At 38.5% G+C, this 17,358-nt stretch overlaps 2 protein-coding genes across 4 annotated transcripts in view; both read left to right on the forward strand.

Annotated features, from left to right (window-relative positions):
- LOC117971674 (actin filament-associated protein 1-like 2) overlaps positions 1–4,326 on the forward strand; it is a 28,827-nt gene extending 24,501 nt beyond the window's left edge. For all 3 annotated transcript variants that reach the window (XM_059013690.1, XM_059013691.1, XM_059013692.1), the window contains exons 11-16: positions 100–236; positions 487–607; positions 1,095–1,194; positions 2,828–2,988; positions 3,519–3,605; positions 4,011–4,326. In XM_059013690.1, coding sequence (XP_058869673.1) covers positions 100–236; positions 487–607; positions 1,095–1,194; positions 2,828–2,988; positions 3,519–3,605; positions 4,011–4,037 — 633 coding nt within the window. In that variant the 3' untranslated portion in view covers positions 4,038–4,326. The remainder of the gene's footprint in view (positions 1–99; positions 237–486; positions 608–1,094; positions 1,195–2,827; positions 2,989–3,518; positions 3,606–4,010) is intronic.
- A 2,833-nt stretch (positions 4,327–7,159) lies between these two features.
- Positions 7,160–17,127, forward strand: LOC117397912 (FHF complex subunit HOOK-interacting protein 2B). Its single transcript, XM_059013764.1, has 17 exons — positions 7,160–7,439; positions 8,138–8,216; positions 8,903–9,072; positions 9,184–9,288; positions 9,483–9,605; positions 10,847–11,101; positions 11,632–11,828; positions 12,520–12,637; positions 13,093–13,169; positions 13,630–13,822; positions 13,929–14,101; positions 14,649–14,789; positions 15,232–15,322; positions 15,487–15,630; positions 15,777–15,917; positions 16,099–16,199; positions 16,331–17,127. Exons 1-17 carry the CDS (start codon positions 7,389–7,391, stop codon positions 16,431–16,433), a joined length of 2,262 nt encoding a protein of 753 aa, XP_058869747.1. The 5' UTR covers positions 7,160–7,388; the 3' UTR covers positions 16,434–17,127.
- Positions 17,128–17,358: the final 231 nt, after the last annotated feature.

Genomic DNA, 17,358 nt, shown 5'->3' on the forward strand with positions numbered 1-17,358 from the left:
CATCGGGGGTGAGAGGCCCTACGTCTTCAGCATCTGTGACTCCTGTTTTATAACGCGCTCTCTTCTGTGGTAGTAAATATGTTCCCTCTTTTCTGCCAGGCTAGCTCCGCAGAACACAAAGAGCGCTGGTTTCATCTCCTGCAGGCCGGGAGTCTAATCCAGTCAGAATCAGGTTTGCTGTACGAACCAACCAACATAGAGCTCCCAGCTCACTCCACATCTACACATTCATTCAGGTAATGTATGTATGCATGTGTATGTGTGCATGGGGATGGAAAGATAGAAGTTTGATCCATTCCTGGTTTTGCTATGAGTTTTATAAGGCTCACCTGAGCTTGTTACCCATACACTAGAGCTAATCAAGCTTATAGTAAAACCTGGAATGGGTGAAACTGCTATGCAATAGGAATCTTACTTCAATCCTGATATGTATGTATTTGAAAGACTGCTTTTTTTTATCAAATTGAACTGTATTTTCTCTTTTAGCGGTCTAATGGGGCACAGATTTCCAGCTCCCAACATGTACATCGATGACCCGTTTCATCAGCTGCACAGAGCAAGCCATGCAGACCCAGTATACTCCAACACTGACGTCTTAGAGCACATGGTATTTCATATTAACTAATGCATTTTTTGTTACACTGGATCCTATTCACAAACCTTTAAAGAATGTCTATGTTTATGAATTTAAAAAAATGCTACTGATGAAACCATTCTAAACTGTTTTTAAGTAAGCCCATGAGAACTTTAAAACATTCTTTGAACAAGCCCTATTGTTTTATTTTTGAACAGCTATACATATTGGATCCCATTCACAAAACTGGAAGAACTCGTTAGAGGAATGTTTTGTTAAGGACTGATTTTCCGTCAAACCCCACTTTGCTTAATTAAATCAAAACTCAAGTTCATGAAAGGTTTTTCTAGGTTTTCGTAGCACTCATTAACCAAAAACGTTCCTTAAAAACAGTCCTTAAAATTTTGAGAATAGAGCCCATTGCTGTGTAGTATAATGCATTTCAACCATCAGCATTTAGTATAGTTGAGGTAACTGTTGACTGACGGATTCAGCACTCATTAATGTTATTTTTGTTCAGTTCCAGAACTCCAAAAATGATACCCAAACAGCTGTATTGCATTCCAAAGATTCAAACTGGTACGGCAACAATGAAGTGTTTGCCAAACACACTTCTCAAAGTAAGTATCTTCAGTCTATTGTTCAATCTGTTCATGAGATGGTAAAGTTCTGCCAAAATCCACACTGCAGAGCTGGAAAGCTCCCAAATATGTTATCTAATGAGATAAAATCCATTTCAAACGGGTGATCTTAATACTGCAATGTGCTGGAGCTAAACAACTGTGTTATACTTTCAATGAAAAGTGATTTTGTGTGATAATCAAAATGAGTACATTCCAAAGCCCTGCAGGGTTTTAAAAACAAAACTAAGAGGAATGTTGGAGCCTGTATAATACAGCATCATAGTACAGGGGCTCCCAAACATTCTTAGCGGAATGTTGGAGCCTGTATAATACAGCATATTATCACGAGTGTCTACTGAAAAACCATACATTGGCATAAATCCTGTGTTTATTTATTTATGTATTTATTGATTTATAATTTTAAAAAATTAATTTGTTATAATTATAAAGTGCATTCATATAATTGCCTATTTCGTTCTCCTTACAATCACCTCCTCTGTTGTATAATGGTACTGTTAGCGAGGGAACTGGTGGATGCCAATGTTGCATTCAAAACCCCCAAGCACCTCACAGCAGCATTCGTGTCAATTAACTGATCCCCTGGTCTGGGAAGCATTGCTTTGGTGGGGTCATTTTGGAGAGAATTTTCTGTATGTGCTACAGCCCCCTGAAGCCATCTCGCGGCCCCCAGTTTGGGAACCTCTGTCATAGTATACTGAAATGAGACCAAAAGTGTTTCATGTTTCCATTGGAAAACATATTATTTGCACAAACTTTTTGGCATCACTATGATATAGCATTAGTATTTTTATATGGGTAGTTATATAATGGAAAATAAATTCTACATCTGTTTTTGATAGTGCATGTATTTGAATTATGGTTGGATGTGATTTTTGCTTGTTTTATAAACATTTTTGCATGTGTTATATTATACAGTGAAAAGCCACTACATCATTGGAAATTAATATAGCAATTTCATAGACTCTTAAAGCTGCAGTGTAACATATTATTTAAAATATATGTATTTTAAGACATTTCATAAGGTTGTCATGTTTATTAGTGCATTTAACTAATGGATTTCCTTTGAAAATATTTTTGGAAGTGTGGTTTTAGAAATGACCACAAGGGTGTGCAACTGGCATTTCTGCCCCCCTTGCAACTGGTGGTAAATGGAACATCTCTATACAAAATCAAAGTTAGAAATGGGACATTTCAGCTGCACCCCCCAAGTTGTCCTGTTTCAAACTGTCTCACTTTTTAAGGCTGTAAAAGTTTTAAACAAATCCTGAATAGCATTTATACTAAAAGCATGGCTTGAAACTCACAGTAGCCCTGCACTGGGATTTTGGAACTACCTTAAATATATTATATAAATGATCAGGAGCTAAGAGTACCATAAATAAAATGCTCCTCCCTGTAGCTGTCTGAAGAAGTCCTATAAACCAATTGCCTCAGGTGTGACCTATTCCTGCTGTGATGAGGAGGGTTTTTTCAAACTCCTGGTCATTTCAGTAATACAACTAAAGCAGGGAAGTTCTAAACCCCAGGACTGGGTGCAGCACTAGTGCAAGCACTAAGAAGTTTATCTGAACATGTAATCTATTAAACTCTTTTTTTCTGACAAAAAAAGCCTTGCCTAAGCTGGAGGAGAAGGTCCAGAAGCTGGACGTAGCCTGCAGGACCAAAGCGCGGATGAAAGCAGGGTCTGAATTGAACCTTCTGTCTCTGGGGAAGGCTGTAAAACACACCTCCTTCAGACAGTCGCTGGCTTTCAACTCGACAGGGTCAGAGGTATTGAACACAGAAAACAATTCAAATACTGTACTGTAGAATCACTCTGTCAGTCCTGCTAGTGAAAACCGCAGATCTTCTTTACCCTTGAGATTTTGGGATGTTGTGGTGAAAATAATCAGGTCAAATCTGGTGGATTGCAGCGGTTGTGGTTTATAGGAGAGAGTCTTAGCAAGCACAGTGTTTTGTAAAACAGTCGTTTACATTGTAGACACGTGATTGTTCATTAGAAATATTTTTATCTTGTAATCCGGATCTGAAGGGGTTGATTGTCAGAATGCCAGATTCTCCTGCCCCTAATGAAGAGTCTTTTACAACCCAAATGTTGGCCTGTGTTGTTCCTTCCTTGAATCAATAACACTTCGTAAAAACAAATGCCAGCAATTCAGATATAATTACAAAGGCGCAAACCTGATTTCCTTAATTACTTTAATTCAGAACATTTTCAATAACACATCCATTAAAAAGTGTTGCCTTTAATTTGAACAGCATTGCTGACCGTTAGTATTATTGTTGGTTGTGTTTTTCAGGGAAGCTTTCTGAGTCCGTTACTGAGACGAACTGTCTCTGCAAAGAGCTCACTGAAAAGAACCCCCTCTTCCTTTCTCAGAAGAAAGGTTTGTATTTCACTTGATTTAGTAACGCTTTTTCATATTGTGGTTTAATGACACAAAACCTGCTCTTTCTTTCGAAAATAATCTCAACACAGGGTTGTACGTTGGTTGAGCTCAGATCAGTTTTTTGAGAGCCAGGGGCTTATTTTAATAACCTACAGTGGTCAGTCTTAATAACGCCACCTTAACAATTCTAAGCTTGATTGACATTGTATGTAGTAATGTTAGTAAGTGGATCAATAGATCACTCCTGATGAACCCCTAGCTGGATTAATACAAAGTTTAAGAGTGGCGGTATTTAGCTCCGCCACAGTTTAGATCATTAAAATAGACCACCGAGGCGTTAAAGCTAAATATTCCGATTGATCTGTTTTTAACTCTCTTGTTTTTTTTGCTTTGTTTTTACAGGAATGGGAAACAAAGGCTCCTGTTTAGTTCAGTCCTCCCTTCTATCTTCACCTCTATCTACCGCTTGCCCTAGCAAGAGAAAGAATATATTGCAGGAATATATTATTACTGTGCATGTGGATCATGCATTCGTTTTTTGTACTTTTTTTATAATAATTAAACATTTAACTTTGTATTATATTGGTATTTTCACCTAATGTTGTGTCTGTTTTGAAGCAATGGCTGTCTTACGAGAGTGACCTGTAATTGCTTTTATTAATGTGTATCAGTAAAGACAAATACTGTACTTACACCTCAATTAAAATCACTAACCATTTCAAGAGGACTGTTTCTTTCAATGTTTCTTTTCTAAGGAAAGTGCAAATGTAATGTCACAAAAGGTCTCCCTGTCTGATGGCCACACGGCTACCAAACATTTATTCAGATCCATTTCTGTCGTGCATTCAGCATTCAGCATCCTTTTACCATACAGGGTCTCAAACGTGTAGTTTTGAAAGAAACACATGTATTTTCAATTCATATCTGGTACTACATTAGGTTAAACAAATCTCAGTTTGCAAGTCTTGCTTTCAGATTGTCCAGCACCCCTAATAACTGACACACTTTTCAGCCAGTAAGATGCTTTGACCCCAAAGACACTGTTGGGGTGAAATTACCTTAGAAGTAAAGCAGTGTGTTACTTCATGGAAGGCAAGACATGCTAACTGAGAACTTCCCCAGAGTCATGCAGCTAAACCAGCAGAACTCAACAAAGACATTATCCAGTGTGTGGAATCCTACCTTGTACCACAGTATGGAAGCTAAGAGCACCAGTGATACCTTTCATGTTTTAAAGTTCAAATTTACTGGGGTCATTTGTCCAAGGGCAAAGCCTTCTGCGTCACCAGTGAAATCCATGTTAGTCCTCTTTGACAATTGTGACAGAGTAGGGGGAGGATAAAGGAAAATGTAGTCTTGGGGTTAAAAAGGGTAGCAGGACTACATCCCCCATAATGCCTTGGGGCTGATTGGCTATTGAGCCAATAATCAGACGCACCAGCCTGTGATCAAGTATATAAAAGCAGGACTGAACTGGTTGTCTGTCTGCCTCTGGGTGAGAGGCCTCTGTGGGCAGACCTGGTTTCATGGAAGGACTTTTCTAAGTTTACCTAGCGCTCCTTGGTGGAATTAGACTTTTGTTTTGTTTTTGCATGAATAAATATACAGGTACCGCCTTGTTAAACTCATCTATTGTTGTGAGAAGTGTTTCTTTTTCATTAGAAGACAGTGATAAAGGAACTGAAAGTGACGAAGCAAACCCTACTTTGCCACACAATGTATAGTTTTGTCTTTGAAAATGTACACCTTCAAGTACTGATCGTGGTGTGGCTAAGATAATAGTGAAACCTGGATTTGCTCAAACTGCAGTGCAATTTCTGGAGTCCTCAGCGTTCTGTCAAAGATATTTTTTGGTTCTGTTGTCTGAGTAACAATCCCAACTTCCTGTTCTGTTGTCTGTGCCTGTTTGACGTTGATAATGGGGGCGTAGCCCACGAGTGTATGTGGCAAACGTGAGCCGTTTCAGGGGCCGCTGCATTCACAGTAGAGAAAAAAAAAAAAAAACAACAGACCAACACTGATGCAAAGCCCCCCTCTGGACACTTTTAGGATGGCTGCATTTACACTACAAAAAAAAAGGCTTAAGCCGGCTTAAAAGTGTCTGGTATAAACATGGTATCAGTAACTGCATGTGCAAACTGGGACCTCCTTTATAAAAGACTAGCGGAATCTAGCTGTTTCTGCTTCTCAGATATTTGTCAATAAATGTCAAGGAATTAGATTTTTTTTTTCAAAGCACCTAGTTAAAGGTATCCATTTCAATAGGTTGCATTTGTGTTAGAAGTCATGGCACAGGGACCTATTGGAGGTAACAAGCTACAGTGTAGGATTGAATGAAAACATCCATTTCATTTTAAAAGTAGTATGGGGCCTGAGTCAGGAAGCAAAAATGAGTTCAGAACAGAAGGTCGAAACAAAGTCATTTTGTTTAAGTAATAAATGCAGGGTTTGGTTTACCAAGCAAACTTTTAACAGCTAAAACACAGGGATCATTCTAAAATGATATTGGATACGGCCCTAGGGCAAGCCAGGTGCTAGCAAGGGAAAAAAAGCAATCACTTGTTTTATGTCCATGTTTATTCAATTAAAAAAAGGCAAGGATAAGTAGATGATTCAATCAGCACTGAAGAAAAACAGGCATTACAGTACTACTGAACCACTGCAGTCAACGATTTAGTGATTCAGTTTGGATGTTTCAGCAGTTTTTTGTTTTTTTTTCTCATTTAACTGAAATTATTTCTCCTACCTTGGAAATGATCGGGCGTTACTTTCTTCCTAGTATATGGCCAACTATAATTAGCACTGTTCAGACTTACGCAAGGTTTAATTTGTGCAAAATCAGTGTACACACAAACTTTTCTACTTGGGGGTGAAACTTGTTTCACTATTGAAGACATTGAGACTCCAAATGACGTTTCTGTTAGTATTTCTAAACATACAATTATCAATTGCTGTTTTGTTTTTGTTTGTTGTTTTGTGGCAATATATATATATATATATATATATATATATATATATATATATATATATATATATATATATATATATATATAGCCACAGACTACTTTTTGTTTTTGGAATATCTTCACAAGAACTCACTTGTAAAATATTTCCATTAGAATTTAATTGAAAAAAATAAAAAATAAAACGTGGATCAGCTGTCTGAAACACATTTTCCCTTTCCTGCCTTATTGCACCATATTTGGACAAGGTTACCTTATTGAGCTCCCTTCTAAATAATATTTTTCAGCTTTTGTATTGTCTTTGAAAGCAGGTGCTGGTTTAAATCAATTAGCAACACACAGTTTAGCACAGAGGATAAAACTGAATACGTTAAAAACATTAAGGCCCCACACAAATGGGGAAAATCCGTTTCCACATAACTTTTAATGAAAAGGTGTCTGCACGGTTTCAGGACTAAATACATTTGTTGTGACGGCCAGACCAGTAACTCGTGAAATGACACATTTATAAATAGGTAAGCCGGGGGAGCCATTGTTAAAAAGCCAACACATTATACATTTGTTGAAAATACAGAGACTTCAGACTAGAGTTCACCATACAGCCACGACAGAGGCACTGTAATGTTTGACAACATTCCTAAATTCTTGCCTGCACAAGACACTCCCACACCCGAAGCCAGCCTCGACGAACACACAGCTGTACCAGCTGACAGAACATGGAATAGCAGTTTGTTTACGTGGTAATAGTGGCGTCGGAACCGTATAAATGTATTTAAAAATATTACTTCAGCACAGTTAAAAACGCCGTCGACCGACGATGGAGGTGTTCAGCAAACTGACATCTCTGTTCCAGCAGGCGCTGGAGACGGTAAGTAAAGAAGAGGGAGTCAGAGCTCGCTGCTCCCGCAAGAAAATACACTTTTGTCCCCGGCTTTATCATGGCCTTTTGGCAGTAAGACACGTAAAAAGAAGTGCTGTTCTTTATTTTTTAAATTCAGTATTCAAAGTGAGCACTGTAGTTGATGTTCTGTATTTAATGTATTACACGGTCATATATTTGCTGATGAATGTCTCCGATTTTTCAGTTCCAAGAATCAACAGGTAGTTTTTCATTAACAAACAAGCACAGGCTGAGCTAGCTTTTCCTAAGTCAGGTACGCTGCTGGAGTTATATGAAGCTGGAACTAAATAAATAAAAGGCTTTTTAGTGTTTGTTTTTAAAATAGTGCAACACCCCCGAACTGTCATTTAAAAAGTTACATCTTTTTTTAGGTTGCACAGGTCCAGGACACTGATCCTCGACATTAGTGACCCTAAGCTCAGATACCGTAGTCTATCTACCGTATTTACGTGGAAAATGCCACTGGCAAATAAAGGGACAATACTCTATGCATATTATATAATGTCATTGTCTCACCTTGATTTAACATGCCAAAAACAAATCTCTTTTACCATGTTGGTAGTATTCAAGGGTTTCCCATACGATCAATTTCTTATCTGTGGCGTTGGTATTATTATTTTTTTAATAAAACATTAACAATGTTTTTGTTTTTTTCCCGCACCCAGCGAGAGCCCTCAGTTAATTTACACGATTCCTTTGTGGAGCACTGGAAAGGAATCACAAACTATTACATAGAAACCTCTGGTAAGCACCCAGCCAGACTTTGCTGCTGTTTCAAGTTTGTCTATTCCATTCTTCATTGATAGATGTCGAGCAGATTGAAGTAGGGTGCTGTGTAATTCTATCTTTTCAATATGTTCTAAAATGTGCATTCATGTGTATAGAGCTTCCACTCAATACAAACCCCGATCATTCACACACATTTAGGAATGGTTTCATAGACCCACATTATCCCAGCACAACTTTAACTAAGGTAACATTAGGTAGTCCTAATTAGTGGTAATCAGGGTCTGTGAAACCATAATGTTGCATTAAGCCAATTCACTTCATGCTGTCGAGGAGTTTTCAGATTCCCAATAAATGCTCTATAATACGTAGATTCATGTGAAACATTATACCATCTATAAAAATAATGTGAATGTAAAAAAATAAAAGGAATTGCTTTTTGACGTATATTATTTCACTGGTATTTACTATTTTTTCTTTATCTCAACTGTTTCCCATCAGAAGCTATCCATTCTAACCATTGGCCATTGACGTTAAGTGTATTTCTGTGTAACCCTTATTACATTAATAAAAATACAGTAAAACATAAGCTGTGACAAAGTATAGGCAAGCATGATAAAGCACAGAAGAGCATGGGACAGCTTGTGGGGGGGAAAGCTGTGCAAGTGTAGCAGGGTAAACCTCAAATGGAAATTATCTTTCAGATGAAACGACCCCGGCTAAGCAGACAGACATCCCATGGCGTCTGAAACAGATGCTGGATATTTTGATTTATGAGGAGCAACACCAGGAGGTGGAAGAAACAGGCCCTTGCATGGAGTATCTCCTGCAGCACAAACTCCTGGAGACTCTCGGTACATTAGGCAAAGCGCAGGTACCACCCCTAGTTTTATACTGGAAATGTGCTGTTTACTAAATTAAGCTCGCAAGTAGTAAGTAACGAACTAAAAAATAGATCCCCAATGTTATTGTTTTTTGTTTCCAGTATCCTCCAGGAATGAACCAGCAAGTCCTCATATTCTTCACAAAGCTCTTGGGACAGATTCAGCAGCCAATGCTTCATATCATCAATGTGTACAGACCAATACAGGTATGCAAAACAATAATCAATGCCTTCTCGTTAATTTATTGCACCATTCCTGCTTCAAAAGTAAATGTAACCAGAGGTTCTGTGGAGCGTCTCCTGTGCCGCTTCAAAAGGGTGGAAGCAGAGAGCTGAGAAAGTCTCTGGAGGTGGTAAAGACATACATCGTTCTGATTTATTTTTTGCTTCTTTTTAAACAGAAGCTAATTCGACAGTGTGGCATTCTTCCTGGATCACAGTCAGAGAAAGAGGAAGTCCAGTTTCTGTATGTGATTTGCAATAAACTGAAACAGGATCCGTACCTCCTTAATTACATTCTTGAGGTATTTATTTATTTATTTATTTTTTAATACTTTCTTTCGGTCTCGGACAGTTTAGTGCCATAAAAGCAGCCACTAAAATCTAATTCCTGAGTCCATGCACCCGCTGTTCTTGTTCGTGCCAGCATAATGAAACACGCAAAGGCAGTTAATGTGGTTGAGTAACTGCAGCTCTAATGCTTGTAAGTAAAAACTAATATATATTGTCATTTAAACATTATCTTTATACAAAATAGTGTCGCGCTGGTCATTACAGAAGTGAAGGTAGAGCTCCGCTACCTTTCCCTCTGGGAGTGCGGCGGCCACACCTTCAAGATCACAGGGAGGACATGGAGCGTGTCTCGCTGTCTCTCCTGTGCCTAATTTATATGCCTTCATGAAGCTGTGAGCTTGGCTTGTTGTCAACTGGTTCTTGTTAACTTGCTCATTGTTTTCAACAGCAGTAAACAGAGCAGTAAGCAGAGTGCGTGTTCTTGAGCTCAGCCAAAGTGCACTTCCTTCAGACAGACAGACTCTCACTTCACATTCACCTCAAATGTCAAACGCAAGTTGGTTCTTCTCCTAAACCCCTTAATCAGCATTCTTAACATAGTTGTTTTGTTGCTACACAGATCTGTTTTACAATTTATGTCTGGTAAATTCAGTTTCCAATTTATTGCTCTGTGTCCATGTATAACCCCACTACAAGAAGACATTACAGAGAAGGGAAACCAGGCTAGTCTGAGGGCTTAATGGCATGAGCTATGAGGGCAGGGTAAAATATTGAAAATCAGCCTAGAAAATAAAAACAAGGTAAGATGGGATTTAAATAAAGTTAATAAATGGTCTAGCTACATTTAACCCAAGGAAGTACTCCAAACTTAGCCAAGAGATCATGATGAGAGGGCACGATAAATGCATGGAATAAACACTCGGAACACTGAGCAACAATTATATTCTAACCAAAGAACCTAGATTCCATTGGATGGAACGTATGGGTCCAGATTTGTCAAGATCTTTACACCGAAATTACAAAACTGTTAAGGTTAATTTAAGCACTGAAACGTGTACCTTCAAGTTCATTCATTTTGGTTTAAGACCTTGATGGCCCATGGTATACTAGCAAGATGCAAACCTTGCTAGATCAAACAACTCTTCCCATTCCCAACATGGCTTATGTTCTGATGTCCTTATGTCAATCCTGCACCAGCATTATCTGAGCATACGAGGTATCTGCATTGCAACCCTTTATGTCGTCATTCCAGGCCAAGAGTGAAGTAGGCAAGCAAAGGCACAATTCTACCTCAGGGGATGAAGATGGTCGGCACAGTGCAGCTAAACCCAGTACAACTGCAGCTTCCTCATTGAGTCCATTGAGTGATTGTACAGCACTGGGTAGCAGGGCTGCTGGATATGCAGAACCCTCCTCTGGTACACAAGCGAGACCAGCCTCGTGCTCCCTAGCACACAAAGCAGACACCAACCTGGTCCAAGCCTTAATCAACTTAAGCAAAAGTCAGGTATGTACAGCTGATATAATGATTATTTGTTTATTTAGCATACGCCTTTATCCAAGGCGACTTACAGAGACTAGGGTGTGTGAACTATGCATCAGCTGCAGAGTCACTTACAACAACTTCTCACCCGAAAGACGGAGCACAAGGAGGTTAAGTGACTTGCTCAGGGTCACGCAGTGAGTCAGTGAATGAGCCGGGGTTTGAGCCGGGGACCTCATGGTTACAAGCCCTTTTCTTTAACCACTGGACCACACAGTTCATAAGTACATCTGGATAACGTAGCTGGATGTACATGTACAGAATAAATACACAATACTGTTAAAAAAAAAAAAAAAAAAAAAAAAAAGGTAACTGCCCAAAAAAATAAGCATCGATCTATATGTCTATCACACTCTCCTATTGATGTTTATTCTTATCATATGTACTAGTCAGATGGTTGGATTGGATCTCAATCAGATTAAGTGCACATAATTATGATATTGAATAAGGCTAGCATTAATTTAATCCAAAACATGTCTGGTTCTGTTTTTCAGAAAAGCAAAATTGCACTCAAATCCTGTGAAGCCCTGCTGCTATTGGTTGGTATACCAAAGGAAGAGACAGCCAGTTACCTGATTGAGAACACTGCGCTTTGCCAGCTGGTCACAGACAGGCTGTGTGAGCTTTACAGCCAGGTCCCTACCTCTATAGACCCTGCGGATATTGAGACAGTCGAGAGGGTTAACTGGAGGTACGTGCAGCAGCCTTTAAGCTTCACTTCAAAGGCCAATCAAACATCTACTGTACGTTTTCAAAGAACAGAAACCAGGGATTAAAATGAGCATAGTAGTTGCTAATCAAGCATGTGTTAAAACCTGAAATTTTTTATGCAGTAGGAGTCTTATTCCCATCCCTGGAGACTGTCCAATTGTAACCTTATAATTAAGAAAAAAAAAAAAAATGGCGATCACTCTGAATGACTCCCATTCCACAGCACGTAATCCATTGCTGGCTTTACTATGAGCACAATTACACCTGAGAGCATGTCCGCTAGGATATCTGCAAACAAGCTGTGTTGTGACTAGTTCAGCTCAAAGCTTGAAATTGCCAGTGCTGTTGTGCAGTGGAAGCCTGAGTGTATGTCACTATTAGACAATATGTGCTATTCAGTGTTTTGCATGTGCTGTACTTAGTTGCATAGTTCTGTGATAGATTAGTTGTTATGCTTCAATGTTTAATATGTATGTGCTTTCAAGTAGTTTGGTATGGCAGTTAATGAGTTTGAAATTATGAAATTAGATACCAAAAACCTCAAGTTGGCGTTAGAGGTTCGCTTGAACATTTGTAAAGATAACAATTCAGATGATTTTGTGGAACCGCTGTTCTGAATTGTGTATTGTTGTTTTTTATTCTTATGCTGTATTTGAAATGATCTGTTTCAGAGGCCAGTTTTCAAAACGTCGCACAGAAGAGGCTGCTGTGTTTCCAGGGAGAGAGCACCTTGAAGCGTTTTTACTGTGGGTAGACTACTGCGATCACCTTCTGAAAGAAGCTCATAGGGTAAGCCAGTCAAGATGTTTATTTCTGTACTTACAAAATGGAAATGCAGCATACTGTTTGTGCATGACTGGGCTGCTTAATCTGTAACAAAATATTAACAGCAGTCCTTTTGAACGGTGAATGGATGCAGAATCGTAAAATCATGTTTACACATTAAAAAATAAATTATTTCAGGGACGGAAACAAGACTCCTGTTGCATAGCAGTTTCACCCATTTCAGATGTTAATGTGTGTTTGATAAGCCCCAGTGTATAGGTAGAAAGCTCAGATGTGTCTTACTAAAATAAAACTAAACCCAGGAATGGAGCAAACTGGTATGCAATGGAAGTGTTATTTCTAACTCTGTATTTTCAGACTGGTAGTGTTCTTTATATATATATATATATATATGATCAATAATTATTAAACACATTTAAAAACATGGAATGCAGTAATTGTTTTCTTTTTTTCATCAGTTACTTGCTTCAAGTTTGGCAAAAGTAATACATCAAAGATGGCTTATTGCAGTAATACAGCCACAACTGCTGCAAATGTAAGTCACTTATGTTGTTTCCTATTTCTGAGCAAAATAATACCTTTGATCATACCATACACATCTCACCTAGTATGAGTTTGAACGTATAGAATTTTCCGTGAGTGTTTAACCAGTCTCAGACATATGCAAACATATTGTGTTTGCAAAGCAGTAAGTGTACAGGGCAAGGCAATTTATTTCATGTTCCGTATTTCTACGCACTCTTTTCCATGTGCAATTAATAGCTGGACACATGGAGTCTTCTACACATCCTACACATTGCAGTAATAAATAAAAAGTGATAGAGAGCTTCTCATGATGACATATAATTTTAAATGATCTTTATGTAAATTAATTTTATGCATAACATAGGTCCTTTTGTTCAAGGTCTTTTGCCTGATTGAAAGGGGCATATGCGGTCTTGAAAGCTTCATATATACATGTATTACCAACTTCAGCATTGTACTTTCCGTTCCAGGTCAGAAATTGGGATGCTGATCACCACGATACTATTAACCTTGGTAGTGCGTCAGATCTCGTCTCCCGTGATGTTAGGAGAGGTGGTTTTCTTTTTATTAGGAAATCAGAAAGAGCCCGAGCTTCCGATGGACAGTGAAAGCCATGCGTTACGATACCATCTCATAGAGCACTGTGACCACATATCTGACGAGGTGGGATATATGTTTCTCTATATGTGCCTCAGCATGTTCAAGCATTATAAAAGGAATGTAAGTACTAGTTAATGTATTTCTTTATTTTTTTTTTTATTTTACTCAGATCAGTGTTGCAACACTGAGGTTATTTGAGCAATTGCTGCAGAAACCCCATGAGCACATCATCTTTAACCTGGTTCTGAGAAACCTGGAGCTGAGGAGCTATATTGCACATAGCAGTGCCTGTGGACTGGAAGACAGGCATGCTGTGGCTCATGAACAGCTGGATGATACAGAGTAGGTGCTTCCCGCTGCTCACCTTCTCATATACATCAGGTCCTGGGGTGATCCTGTGGGCATTTTCACCATCACTTAAAATAACACTGTTGAATCCCTCTAATAGTCACATAAATGGTAGTATACATATAAAGTATTGATATAAGTATTTATAAAAGTACACAATCCAGTGCTATTAAGACAGTGTGGAAGAAAGCCAAAGTTATTGCAATTTAAACATGTCCTACAAATGACATTCTCTGTCTTTCTCAGTGATTCAGTGGGCTGCCACAGGGTGTCACTGTTGCTAAAAGAAGTCCAGATAAGAAGCACATCTAAATTTCGTAACATTTTGTCTGATACATAAACGGTACACTAACCATGTTGCAAATATTTGTTTCTATCGTTTTTGGGTGAGAAATATTTCAAGAGAGGTGTTAGAAACTCCAAACGGTAATATGTCTTCATGGAAGCGGAGCTTTCCATGAAATTGTTTGCAGCAGATAAGAATTCTCTTTGTAAGCAAACTCTTTTCCCTGATAACCGCTAAACTTCAAATTACTCGCAGGGAGTTGGAAGAGGATCCCTTTTTCACAGGCATGTACCCAGAGAGTGGCTTCCAGGGCTCCGAACAACTGCTGTCTTTACCCCCCAGAGAAACAGCAGTGCGGCCTGCTGGAAACACAGGGGTAAATGACATTGTAAATAGGTGAGAAGCTTACTTTTTTATTTTTTTTATTTTTTATAGTCTGAACCTCCTGCGAACTGGTGTACCTAGTCTTTCTCAGGGTGTCGGACGATTGGGCACAACTCCAGTTAATACATTCTTGCATTTGTGGCTTACAGGAATTAAAAACAGGCAATTTTCTTCTTATTAGCACTAGCAACAGTATCACTGGCAGCCCATTTCATTGCGTTCCTTGTAGATAATTTCTAGCAACTTTGCAGTAGGCTTTATTTTAGTTAGTCACAAAATAAGTAAAATGTTACACATTTGTTTGCAGTGTAAACTCAAGTTAACAGACTGTCCTTAGGAATGTGTTTACCTTATACCTGTACATGGCTCTTCTCAGTTTTTATTAGTGAAATAAAATGGAGGCCAGCACTACTAAGGATGAGAAAAGTTTAAAATGGTTGCCTTCATATTCCAGCTTTCTCTGTCTTGTTCCACAAGAAGCAAAAACTTCTCAAAATGTACTTGAATCGGGATATGACACCTACGTGCACGATGCTCACACACTGGTAGGTCTATACCAGTAACTCTTCCAAAGCTGTTTACATAAAATGACTTTTAATTCAACATTTACCTTTTGTAAAAAAAAATAAAATAAAAATAAGCATTAGAAAGAATCGTCTGTCCTACTGTGCACATTATTGTAATAGTGTATGTTTCACTGTCTGTCCAGTTTCAAGATTGCACTTCCTACTCACTAGAATGGGGCTGGCCACAAGAGCTGAGACCACTAGAGTCATCCACGCCTGACTCCGACTTCTACGAAGGCCACTTCCTGAAAGTTCTGTTTGACAGAATCACAAGGATACTTGATCAGGTACCCTAGCACTGACCTTTCACTGCATGACGGTGTGTTTTGTTTGTATGTATTCTGATGTACTTTTATTACATTAGATGTGTGTTGCCGCTGTAAATACTGTGTTGGATACAAACAAATATATATTTAAAATTTTTATTTTGCAGCCTTATGAATTGAATCTCCAGATTACATCAGTTGTATCAAAGCTTGCTGTATTTTCACATCCTCACTTGCATGAGTATCTCCTGGACCCCTACATTAACTTGGCTCCGGGTAGCCGATCCCTGTTTTCAGTACTTGTGAGAGTAAGTATGATCAGCTGATGATGATTAGAATAACAACAGTAAAGTGCCGCCAAGCATGGGACAGATGGCAAACTGGTGATGTAACATTGTATTAGAGTGTGGCAATAAAAAGGTGCAAATAACATTGAAAGAAAAGGCTGGGCAGTGGGCCATTCTGCTAACAATCAAACTGTATTTGTAGGTGATCGGAGACCTAATGCAGAGAATTCAGCACATACCCAACTTCACTGGAAAGTTGCTGCTTGTCAGAGAACAGCTAATAGGACTGGAGCCTGAAGCAATGTAAGTCCAACGTGCAAACATCGTACAAGAGGGAAGAGTTGATTATGTTTTCAGTTGTCTCTTTATTAATGAAGGTAATAGAGACAACAATCTTCAGTGGCTAAATTGGCTCTCTTTTGTTCTCCACTTAGGACGGATCACCTGACGCTGTTAAAGGGGGTTACAGTCCTGGAGGAGTTCTGCAAGGAATTGGCAGCGATAGCGTTTGTCAAATACCCTGTGGAAGAACATTAGCACACGGCACAAACATATTGTGGGCAATGGTCTGACAAAAGTGTGTATGAGGTCTACAGGAATGTCTTACACCTACAAGAAAACTGAAGTATACAGGAAAGAAACAGTGCTGCAGATTTGCATTGACTATGCAAGAACATATAGACACATGTGCACCCTTGTCCGACACAAATTACAGGAGAGTTATTTTACTGGTCCAAGTGCTGTGGTTATCGTCCGTGTCTGTTGAAAACTTTGTTGTAGATAAGCCATGCTAATGTATGACACTGCTGGTTTTTTTTTTCATGTTTTAAGTACTTTATGATATTTATGTAATCACAGTATTACATATATATAGGTGATTTATTTTAAAAATACATCTGTTGTCTGCAGTTGTGGAAGATTTCCATTAATATTTTAAAGATTTTTATTATTTGTGAAAAAAATGATGCATAGTATTCCATGTGAACCTGTTTTATGTTTGTCATACTGCTGTGACATTTTATCTTCTTTTATTGGAGAATGTAACTTCTTTTATTTAAATAATTGTCCTTTTAGTTTGGAAAGAAGCCATCGCTACTATGCAGCAACATACCAGCATTTGGACTTGCAGTCTTAAGATACAGTATGTGCTGAAAAAGTGTTAACTTGTCGACTCACGAGGTTTGGTACGGTGTATGAAAGCATGTTTTATGGGAATTAAATCTCAAAAGAACGTCATATAGTCCAGATTTATCACTTAGAGTGCATTATTCTAAATGGAATACATTTACAGGAGAAGATTTTAACAACAAATCAAGGCTGTACTAATGGATCATTTCCAGAAGATGTACTCAGATATGTGCCCTGCAAGTGCATTTTCTTCCAATGGAAAAGCTAGGGGTTTGTGGTCCCTGGCCTTTGATGCATAATTGGTTAGAAAACAGCATTTAACTATGGAGTCATG

Source organism: Acipenser ruthenus, chromosome 46 (genome assembly GCF_902713425.1).
Source record: "Acipenser ruthenus chromosome 46, fAciRut3.2 maternal haplotype, whole genome shotgun sequence".
In the NCBI taxonomy this organism is placed as follows: domain Eukaryota; kingdom Metazoa; phylum Chordata; class Actinopteri; order Acipenseriformes; family Acipenseridae; genus Acipenser; species Acipenser ruthenus.